This window comes from Polyodon spathula, chromosome 3 (assembly GCF_017654505.1).
Source record: "Polyodon spathula isolate WHYD16114869_AA chromosome 3, ASM1765450v1, whole genome shotgun sequence".
Taxonomy (NCBI): domain Eukaryota; kingdom Metazoa; phylum Chordata; class Actinopteri; order Acipenseriformes; family Polyodontidae; genus Polyodon; species Polyodon spathula.
The window spans coordinates 34,358,186-34,369,897 of NC_054536.1; the positions used below are offsets into that span (position 1 = coordinate 34,358,186).

General features: G+C 50.5%; 1 protein-coding gene across 2 annotated transcripts in view; it reads left to right on the forward strand.

Moving 5' to 3' along the window:
• cnot10 (CCR4-NOT transcription complex, subunit 10) overlaps window positions 1-10,318 on the forward strand; it is a 47,272-nt gene extending 36,954 nt beyond the window's left edge. For both annotated transcript variants that reach the window (XM_041245116.1, XM_041245117.1), the window contains exons 18-19: window positions 8,568-8,643; window positions 9,667-10,318. In XM_041245116.1, coding sequence (XP_041101050.1) covers window positions 8,568-8,643; window positions 9,667-9,818 — 228 coding nt within the window. In that variant the 3' untranslated portion in view covers window positions 9,819-10,318. The remainder of the gene's footprint in view (window positions 1-8,567; window positions 8,644-9,666) is intronic.
• The last annotated feature ends 1,394 nt before the right edge of the window (window positions 10,319-11,712 follow it).

Sequence of the window (11,712 nt, forward strand, 5' to 3'; positions counted from 1 at the left end):
AGACGGAGGAAATAAGCAGTAGTAGTAATGATAAGAGGAGAAAGTATCCGCTCACCGTGTTTGTCAGTGTCTGTGCGTGCACCGTTTTGTTAAGTTTAGTCTGTTTTCATTTATTTTGGCGTAGAGTGCCGTGTCCTGTGTTTTTCGTGTTTGTTAAACCTTTTATTTTGTATTAAACCGGCGCCAACAGGCGTCTTCATCACTTCATTTCATCCGTCCTGTGTTTTGTGTATTGCATTACCTTTCCTGGTTCTGACGCCGCCCACTTCGGCCGTCTCTGTGACACGTGGTGTCCTGCGTGGGATAACAGCGCCTCCAAGCGTCAGACCAGGAGAGGTGTTTTGTCAAAAAAAAAAAAAAAAAAAAAAAAAACAAAAAAAACAAAAAAAAAAAAAAAAAACAGCAACAAAAAAAAAAAAAATAAAACATGGAAGGCTGGGACTGGAGAGATGGCTGCCAGGACCTGGAGGAGTTCCTCGGTGGTCTGGAGGACCAGGGCTGGTGCCTTGCCTGTGGGGAGTTTGGGCACCCGGTGGTGCGCTGCCCCTACCAGGAAGGAGAGGAGGAACTGCCGCAGGAGAGGAAGGTGAGGAGGTGGCAGAGAAGGGGAAAGGGGAAGAGGAAGGCAGAGGTCCCACCACTGTCTCCACAGCCGCACCAGTCTCCTGCAAGGGAGGAAGAGCCGCACCAGTCCCCTGCAAGTGAGGGAGAGCCGCACCAGTCCCCTGTATCAAGGGGAGACTACACACCGCTCCCACCTCCACCACCAGGAGCAGAGGGTGAATGCCTGCTGGTATCACTTCCCCCACCAGCAGAGGGTGAATGCCTGCTGGTATCACTTCCCCCGGCAGGCGCAGAGCACAAAAAAACAAAAAAAAACAAAAAAAAACCACAGCAACAAAAAAAAAAAAAAAAAACATGGAAGGCTGGGACTGGAGAGATGGCTGCCAGGACCTGGAGGAGTTCCTCGGTGGTCTGGAGGACCAGGGCTGGTGCCTTGCCTGTGGGGAGTTTGGGCACCCGGTGGTGCGCTGCCCCTACCAGGAAGGAGAGGAGGAACTGCCGCAGGAGAGGAAGGTGAGGAGGTGGCAGAGAAGGGGAAAGGGGAAGAGGAAGGCAGAGGTCCCACCGCTGTCTCCACAGCCGCACCAGTCTCCTGCAAGGGAGGAAGAGCCGCACCAGTCCCCTGCAAGTGAGGGAGAGCCGCACCAGTCCCCTGTATCAAGGGGAGACTACACACCGCTCCCACCTCCACCACCAGGAGACTACACGCCGCTCCTACCTCCATGGGCAGGAGCAGAGCAGCAGGAGCTGCCTCTGCCTCCGCCACCTCCACCGGCAGGCGCAGAGCAGCAGGAGCTGCCTCTGCCTCCGCCACCTCCACCGGCAGGAGCAGAGCAGCAGGAGCTGCCTCTGCCTCCGCCACCTCCACCGGCAGGAGCAGAGCAGCAGGAGCTGCCTCTGCCTCCGCCACCTCCACCGGCAGGGGGAGAGCAGCAGGAGCTGCCTCTGCCTCCGCCACCTCCACCGGCAGGGGGAGAGCAGCAGGAGCTGCCTCTGCCTCCGCCACCTCCACCGGCAGGAGGAGAGCAGCAGGAGCTGCCTCTGCCTCCGCCACCTCCACCGGCAGGGGGAGAGCAGCAGGAGCTGCCTCTGCCTCCGCCACCTCCACCGGCAGGGGGAGAGCAGCAGGAGCTGCCTCTGCCTCCACCTCCACCAGCAGAGGGTGAATGCCTGCTGGGTCCCTGTCCACCAGCAGAGGGTGAATGCCTGCTGGGTCCCTGTCCACCAGCAGAGGGTGAATGCCTGCTGGTATCACTTCCCCCACCAGCAGAGGGTGAATGCCTGCTGGGTCCCTGTCCACCAGCAGAGGGTGAATGCCTGCTGGGTCCCTGTCCACCAGCAGAGGGTGAATGCCTGCTGGTATCACTTCCCCCACCAGCAGAGGGTGAATGCCTGCTGGTATCACTTCCCCCACCAGCAGAGGGTGAATGCCTGCTGGGTCCCTGTCCACCAGCAGAGGGTGAATGCCTGCTGGGTCCCTGTCCACCAGCAGAGGGTGAATGCCTGCTGGGTCCCTGTCCACCAGCAGAGGGTGAATGCCTGCTGGGTCCCTGTCCACCAGCAGAGGGTGAATGCCTGCTGGTATCACTTCCCCCACCAGCAGAGGGTGAATGCCTGCTGGTATCACTTCCCCCACCAGCAGAGGGTGAATGCCTGCTGGTATCACTTCCCCCACCATCACGAGGAGAGGAGCTGGAGCTTCCTCTGCCTCCACCTCCATCAGGGGGAGAGGAGCAGGAGCTGCCTCTCCCTGCACCACAAGGGCCAGGACTAGATGCTGGCGGTCCTCAGCAGCCCTTGCATAGGCTGCTGAGGGAAGCACGGGGAAGAACCTCCCGGCTGCAGTGGCCGAAAAGAGGGCCAACACCCGCACCCCAGCTTGTCCTGACTGCCAGCCTCGCCTGCCAGCCTCGCTTCGCCCAAGGATGCCAGCCTCGCTTCGCCCAAGGATGCCAGCCTCGCTTCGCCCAAGGATGCCAGCCTCGCTTCGCCCAAGGATGCCTCTGCATCGCCGCCTGGGGTTGCCCGCCGCTCTGCATCGCCTGGGGTTGCCGCCGCTCTGCATCGCAGGGTGGTTGACCAGCCGCTCTGCATCCCTGCATGCCCGACCTCTGCATCGCCTGGGGTTTGCCCGGCCCGCCATCGCTTGGGGTTTGCAGCCGCCGCCGCTCTGCATCGCCTGGGGTTGCCCGCCGCTCTGCATCGCCTGGGGTTGCCCGCCGCTCTGCATCGCCTGGGGTTGCCCGCCGCTCTGCATCGCCTGGGGTTGCCCGCCGCTCTGCATCGCCTGGGGTTGCCCGCCGCTCCGCATCACAGCCGGAAGTACTGTGGCCGGAACCCCACGAAGGGGAGCTGCCGGCCACGAAGAAGGGGGAGGAGGTCTGGAGACCGCCAACCCCAGCAGCAGTTTCGCTGCCGGAGGAGGGGGAGGAGGTCTGGAGACCGCCAACCCCAGCAGCAGTTTCGCTGCCGGAGGAGGGGGAGGAGGTCTGCCGCCAACCCCAGCAGCAGAGGGGGAGGAGGTCTGGAGACCGCCAACCCCAGCAGCAGTTTCGCTGCCGGAGGAGGGGGAGGAGGTCTGGAGACCGCCAACCCCAGCAGCAGTTTCGCTGCCGGAGAAGGGGGAGGAGGTCTGGAGACCGGCAGCAGTTTCGTGCCGGAGATCGTGGGTCCGGAGACCTGCTCCCTCTGCAGTTTCTTCCCTGCAGGAAGAACGGTGGTTGAAGCCCCACCAAGGGGAGCTGCCGGCGCCGAAGGAGGGGGAAGGTCAGGAGACCACACCCCAAGCAGCCTTTCCGCTGCTAGGACTACCCTGGCAGGAGAATGCTACCCTGCTGACAGCATTACGACCTGTGGGCCCCTGGAAGCCTCTGGTCCTGGCCAAGGACTTTGGGCGGGACTTTTGGGCTTTTAAGGGGGGAGGTGGCCATTGAGGCCATGTGTGCTTTGCACAGGAGGGGGTATATGTAACAAAGTGCCCGCCCCTGTGTATATTATCTGTTATGTGTTGCGTGTGGTGTGTTTAAATGTTGGTGTATAGACATTGGTACACGGGATATAAACGGGTCTGTGTAACACGAGTGTTTAAAAATGTATATTTGTATTTAGGCACGAGGATTGCACAGCACTTCACGTGCAAGTAAAATGTAGTAATATGTGAGCACGGGGAATTGCACTTTATTAATTCACGTGCTGGGATTCAAGTGAATAATTAATTGGTAATTGAATCCCAGCACAATAGTATATATAGATGCACGTTGTCACATACTGGGGGTTGGGTGTTCGGTGAGCGGAGAACGGGATTGGAGACGGAGGAAATAAGCAGTAGTAGTAATAATAAGAGGAGAAAGTATCCGCTCACCGTGTTTGTCAGTGTCTGTCCGTGCACCGTTTTGTTAAGTTTAGTCTGTTTTTGTTTGTCTATTTATTTTGGCGTAGAGTGCCGTGTCCTGTGTTTTTCGTGTTTGTGTAAACCTTTTATTTTGTATTAAACCGGCGCCAACAGGCGTCTTCATCACTTCATTTCATCCGTCCTGTGTTTTGTGTATTTCATTACCTTTCCTGGTTCTGACGCCGCCCACTTCGGCCGTCTCTGTGACACGTGGTGTCCTGCGTGGGATAACAGCGCCTCCAAGCGTCAGACCAGGAGAGTTGTTTTGTCAAAAAAAAAAAAAAAAAAAAAAAAAAAAAAAAAAAAAAAAAACAAAAAAAAAAAAAAAAAAAAAAAAAAAAAAAAAACATGGAAGGCTGGGACTGGAGAGATGGCTGCCAGGACCTGGAGGAGTTCCTCGGTGGTCTGGAGGACCAGGGCTGGTGCCTTGCCTGTGGGGAGTTTGGGCACCCGGTGGTGCGCTGCCCCTACCAGGAAGGAGAGGAGGAACTGCCGCAGGAGAGGAAGGTGAGGAGGTGGCAGAGAAGGGGAAAGGGGAAGAGGAAGGCAGAGGTCCCACCGCTGTCTCCACAGCCGCACCAGTCTCCTGCAAGGGAGGAAGAGCCGCACCAGTCCCCTGCAAGTGAGGGAGAGCCGCACCAGTCCCCTGTATCAAGGGGAGACTACACACCGCTCCCACCTCCACCACCAGGAGACTACACGCCGCTCCTACCTCCATGGGCAGGAGCAGAGCAGCAGGAGCTGCCTCTGCCTCCGCCACCTCCACCGGCAGGCGCAGAGCAGCAGGAGCTGCCTCTGCCTCCGCCACCTCCACCGGCAGGAGCAGAGCAGCAGGAGCTGCCTCTGCCTCCGCCACCTCCACCGGCAGGAGCAGAGCAGCAGGAGCTGCCTCTGCCTCCGCCACCTCCACCGGCAGGGGGAGAGCAGCAGGAGCTGCCTCTGCCTCCGCCACCTCCACCGGCAGGGGGAGAGCAGCAGGAGCTGCCTCTGCCTCCGCCACCTCCACCGGCAGGGGCAGAGCAGCAGGAGCTGCCTCTGCCTCCGCCACCTCCACCGGCAGGAGCAGAGCAGCAGGAGCTGCCTCTGCCTCCGCCACCTCCACCGGCAGGGGGAGAGCAGCAGGAGCTGCCTCTGCCTCCGCCACCTCCACCGGCAGGAGGAGAGCAGCAGGAGCTGCCTCTGCCTCCGCCACCTCCACCGGCAGGGGGAGAGCAGCAGGAGCTGCCTCTGCCTCCGCCACCTCCACCGGCAGGGGGAGAGCAGCAGGAGCTGCCTCTGCCTCCGCCACCTCCACCGGCAGGGGGAGAGCAGCAGGAGCTGCCTCTGCCTCCGCCACCTCCACCGGCAGGAGGAGAGCAGCAGGAGCTGCCTCTGCCTCCGCCACCTCCACCGGCAGGGGGAGAGCAGCAGGAGCTGCCTCTGCCTCCGCCACCTCCACCGGCAGGAGGAGAGCAGCAGGAGCTGCCTCTGCCTGCCACCTCCACCGGCAGGGGGAGAGCAGCAGGAGCTGCCTCTGCCTCCCTGTCCACCAGCAGAGGGTGAATGCCTGCTGGGTCCCTGTCCACCAGCAGAGGGTGAATGCCTGCTGGGTCCCTTTCCACCAGCAGAGGGTGAATGCCTGCTGGTATCACTTCCCCCACCAGCAGAGGGTGAATGCCTGCTGGGTCCCTGTCCACCAGCAGAGGGTGAATGCCTGCTGGGTCCCTGCCCACCAGCAGAGGGTGAATGCCTGCTGGTATCACTTCCCCCACCAGCAGAGGGTGAATGCCTGCTGGTATCACTTCCCCCACCAGCAGAGGGTGAATGCCTGCTGGGTCCCTGTCCACCAGCAGAGGGTGAATGCCTGCTGGGTCCCTCTGTCCACCAGCAGAGGGTGAATGCCTCTGGGTCTGGCCACCAGGGGAGAGGAGCCTGCCTCCCCTGCAGCAGAAGGGTGAATGCCTGCTGGCGGTCCTCAGCAGCCACCAGGCAGAGGAGGGAAGCACGCTGGTATCAACCCCCCACCAGCAGAGGGTGAGCCTGCTGGTATCACTTCCCCCACCAGCAGAGGAGTGAATGCCTGCTGGTATCACTTCGCCCACCATCACGAGGAGAGGAGCTGGAGCTTCCTCTGCTTCGCCCAAGGATGCCAGCCCTCTCCCTCGCCCAAGGATGCCAGCCTCGCTTCGCCCAAGGATGCCAGCCTCGCTTGCCCAGGGATGCCAGCCTCGCTTCGCCCAAGGATGCCAGCCTCGCTTCGCCCAAGGATGCCAACACTCGCATCGCCCAGGGGACTGCCCGCCGCTCGCTTCGCCCAAGGTTGCCAGCCGCTCTGCATCGCCTGGGGTTGCCCGCCGCTCTGCATCGCCTGGGGTTGCCCGCCGCTCTGCATCGCCTGGGGTTGCCCGCCGCTCTGCATCGCCTGGGGTTGCCCGCCGCTCTGCATCGCCTGGGGTTGCCCGCCGCTCTGCATCGCCTGGGGTTGCCCGCCGCTCCGCATCACAGCCGGAAGTACTGTGGCCGGAACCCCACGAAGGGGAGCTGCCGGCCACGAAGAAGGGGGAGGAGGTCTGGAGACCGCCAACCCCAGCAGCAGTTTCGCTGCCGGAGGAGGGGGAGGAGGTCTGGAGACCGCCAACCCCAGCAGCAGTTTCGCTGCCGGAGAAGGGGGAGGAGGTCTGGAGACCGCCAACCCCAGCAGCAGTTTCGCTGCCGGAGAAGGGGGAGGAGGTCTGGAGACCGCCAACCCCAGCAGCAGTTTCGCTGCCGGAGGAGGGGGAGGAGGTCTGGAGACCGCCAACCCCAGCAGCAGTTTCTCCGCCGGAGATCGTGGGGGAGGTCCGGAGACCTGCTCCCTCTGCAGTTTCTTCCCTGCAGGAAGAACGGTGGTTGAAGCCCCACCAAGGGGAGCTGCCGGCGCCGAAGGAGGGGGAAGGTCAGGAGACCACACCCCAAGCAGCCTTTCCGCTGCTAGGACTACCCTGGCAGGAGAATGCTACCCTGCTGACAGCATTACGACCTGTGGGCCCCTGGAAGCCTCTGGTCCTGGCCAAGGACTTTGGGCGGGACTTTTGGGCTTTTAAGGGGGGAGGTGGCCATTGAGGCCATGTGTGCTTTGCACAGGAGGGGGTATATGTAACAAAGTGCCCGCCCCTGTGTATATTATCTGTTATGTGTTGCGTGTGGTGTGTTTAATGTTGGTGTATAGTCATTGGTACACGGGATATAAACGGGTCTGTGTAACACGAGTGTTTAAAATGTATATTTGTATTTAGGCACGAGGATTGCACAGCACTTCACGTGCAAGTAAAATGTAATAATATGTGAGCACGGGGAATTGCACTTTATTAATTCACGTGCTGGGATTCAAGTGAATAATTAATTGGTAATTGAATCCCAGCACAATAGTATATATAGATGCACGTTGTCACATACTGGTGGTTGGGTGTTCGGTGAGCGGAGAACGGGATTGGAGACGGAGGAAATAAGCAGTAGCAGTAGCAGTAATAAGAGGAGAAAGTATCCGCTCACCGTGTTTGTCAGTGTCTGTCCGTGCACCGTTTTGTTAAGTTTAGTCTGTTTTTGTTTGTCTATTTATTTTGGCGTAGAGTGCCGTGTCCTGTGTTTTTCGTGTTTGTTAAACCTTTTATTTTGTAATAAACCGGCGCCAACAGGCGTCTTCATCATTTCATTTCATCCGTCCTGTGTTGTGTGTATTGCATTACCTTTCCTGGTTCTGACGCCGCCCACTTCGGCCGTCTCTGTGACACAGACGACGAGCGTGCATTCTTTTGTGCCTTTAGCCAATGTGTTTTTTGATTTGGTAGGTTCACATGTGCATTGGTAGACATGGGCTTTAAGAACACAGCCCCCGTCGAAATTCAAGTCAACGTGGACCAACTGTGGAATCGATAAAACCCAAAATTTAATGTATTATGCGAAATTAGTCAGTGTGCAAAACACTAAAACCCAAACACGTGTTGCATAACCATTTTATACCAGAAACCTGTTCGGGTCTCAGGTCCTTGTGTCTATCTGGACCTGTGAAGACCTCTACCTTGTAGAGCTACTGGTATTAATATAAATTACATAATATGGAGCATAATATAAGAATGAGTTGCTCTGGAATTTAGATGTGACAATTTATCACTTTTTCATTGTCAGATGTGATACCTTTTATTGGACTAACTATACAAAACTTAATCAGAAGCTTTCAAGACCTCAAAGGTCTCTTCTTCAGGTGAAAGAGATCAGTTAAAAAAATAATACTTTCACATAATTTACGTGTTTTATTACTGTGTTTAACATGACACTTTTGAAAATGGTAAAGCTTTTAAGCTGTGCACCATCAACCTATAATATAACTAAACTTTAGGTAATCTAAAACAGAAGCCATAGTACATCTAATAGAATAAGTGCTGTTCTATCACTCACTTTCTCTGCAGTATTTAATATGTTGTGATTTATCTGTATTCTAAGGGGTCCTTGTACTGCCTGAGAGTGGTTGGTTGGTTTAGCATTATTCAGTTAACTAAGAATACAAGGTCATTCCTGATTTGTAATTTTATTGAAGACAGTTTTAAATGATTTTGTAAGGAATTTAAATCAGTTTTATTTGTGTGTTATGAAACAGGCTGCTTCGATGGTTCAGACGAAAGAGATTCCACCCGAGGCGATTCTGCTGGCAGTTTACCTTGAACTACAGAATGGTAAATCACTGTGTTGGGGAATTCCCTTTTTAAATTTTCGATTTTTATTTATTTTTTTGTTGGTATTTTAAAAACATTAAGCATTTATTAACACATAATTGATGTATACCCAAGGTAGTAGGAATGTTCTAAGCAATCAAAATGGTATTTTAAAAAATAAGAAAAACTGTTGAAATTGCATAGAAATAAAATTAAAAGAAAATTATCTCTTTCAACGGACCTTTGGTCACCATTTTAATGAGCTTTGCATTTTCTGAACATACATTATTGAACCATTGTCCACAGCACAAAAGGACCTCAGTTAGAGTCTTGATTTATTAAAGGTGGTAGCTTTAGTGCGTCTTTTTCCCTGGAGAGGGCAGCTCTTCAAAGCTAGAATTAAGGGAGGATGGTTGACACTTTGCATTTGGGATAGAGAAAAAAAAGCAGCTGTGCTGCAGTTCTCATACAGTGATTACACCGTGTAACAATTTTTTTTTTTTTTTTTTTTTTTTTGTTCCTGGGTAGTAAGTGTTATTTCCTAATTGCTTATGCCTCAGAAGTATAGAAAATGGCTATTATTCCCCACAAACTTTGCTTTTGTGACCAGGACAGTGATATTTCAAAATATCACTATTTCTAATGATAAATACAGTATAATCGTAAATCCCGAAAAAATACTCACTTCTAAATCTTTTGTAGTCATTTTTGTATTGCTTTAGTATAAATACATGTTAATATGGATTCATATGTTGTTTTTTTCTGACTTTATGTGAATGAAAAGACACACATTTGCCCGTTTTCCCATAGGAAATAGTGATATTTTGAAATATCACTGTCCTGGTCACAAAAGCAAAGTTTGTGGGGAGTAATAGCCATTTTCTATACTTTTGAGGCATAAGCAATTAGGAAATAACACTTACTACCCAGGAACAAAAATTATGTTACATAGTGTTATCATTCAATGAGATGAGTTGCTCTGCAATTCAAATGGAGAACAACTGAAAGTGAATGGATACCCTAACATTCTTTGTTGTTCTTCAGGAAACACACAGCTGGCTCTGCAGATTATAAAAAGAAATCAGCTACTTCCCTCCGTCAAAACCCTGTCTCCTGATGTACGGAAGAAACCAGCAGCCTTTCAGCCCATCCAGCCTATTCAAATGCCTGCTTTCACCACAGTGCAGCGCAAGTGAGGCAGGCAGAGGCAGAGCCCACCCCACTTAGAAGCACAACACTTCTCCCATCTGTTTTTTCAGAGCCATTTAAAAAGAGCACCTTCAATCAACTAGGTCCTACTCTGTTATACTTTTTTTTTTTTTGATTACAAAAGTTAAAAAAATAAATAAATAAAAAATAAAATGGTAAAACAAATTAATGCACCTGAATCAGAGGGATCTGAATCTCCTGGTTTAGCAAATTTATCTAAAAATCAACCAGGTCTAGATACTGGTTCCCTCTACAGTATTTAGTTAGAATTTTGGAATAGGGGTATTTGTACCCATGTTCATGCCTGCTTGTAGATGAGGACTAAATGGTGAATTGTAGTTACATAGCACTGGAATTTAAAGGTAGTTAATGAATAACGGAAGGAAAAAAAAAATCTCAATCTCAAGCCATAAGAATTTGGGGAATACTGTATGAATTGGAATTTATTGCTGTGAGATTATATATATATATATATATATATATACACACACACACATATACACATACATATATATATATATATATAATATATATATATATATATATATATATAAAAATAAAGACGATCTAAAAAATGTTTGTCTCTATCAGTGAAAAACACTATGAGAAGGGTCCTCTTGAGAACAGTTTGCTATACAAATAACAGGTAATGACTTCACTAAATCTTTAAGGGTTCTGTCACTTACTGATGTGCATGGCATCTGTTGCAGTACTTAATGTTCTGGTTGCTTATCATCATTTAAAATTCTAATCATAATGCAGTAATGACTGTGTGTTCTACTTACCAATGTGTTGTTAAAGTACAACATATATTCTACACCAAGTATTGCAATTTTAGATAAAGTAGGTCAACTTTATATAAAATGTAAATATAAAACATATTTTATAATAAAATATAATTTACATACTGTTCATTCTGTATCTTTTACTAAGTTAAGTAATTTATTGGATAAGATGATAGGATTATATTGTTCTTTTTCATTAGAAGACCATCTATTGCTTGTGTCTATACTGTAGTCTATAATACAGTCTATGATCAATCACCAGGTTTACTAAAGGTCTTTTCTTCAAAGTTCAGGTATTAATTTAAATAGGTTCTGAAGCATCTAAAACCATTAACTTTTTTTTTTTTTTTTTTTTTTACGAGTATTACATTTAAATGTGTGACACTATTTGAACAGGAGAAATAATTCACAGGCAGTAAGTATTTTTTTAATTAAAATGCAGTTTGTTCAATGTGGAGAAGGGCTGTTTAAGGTCATGCAGGGAATGTGAACTAAAAACAATAAAGGCGCAAACTTTTAATGTCTTGTATGAGAGAGATCTGTAATGTATATTAGCCAATAAAAATGTATGTAAAATGTTTATATTTTAACATTTTTCTCAGGGGTTAAGCTTTGACCACAGATTAAAAGTTCAGTAACAAGCTGTAGCCCTCATTTACCTGCCATTTTAATTGGCCCATTAGAATAAATAATATGTGATTGCATATAGCACACTATAAGAACATTTTTGTCAATTCATATAGGAGAATGCATGTAGGCAACACCAACAGGAGCACCAGTTACAGCCTCAGGCTCTGCTGTGAATAAAAAGATAATCCCAGTTGTGTAGGCAGTAAGTACCTGCTGAAGTACGTGCTTAGACAATTTCGTTTTTTTGCTAGTTGATGTGCAAATTGCCATTTTTCTGCTATAAAGCTAATGTACATATTTAGATTTTTAATATTTACCTGCTTGAAATGGGTGACGCAAAAGTCGTCAATTTTAAAATTGCATTCTATAAGCATATTATATTTATGTAATCAGTTTGCTATCTGCGCACAAAGAGTGTAATTCATGTATTTTATCTTTTGAACTGGAGAGGAAATTATTTAAGTTC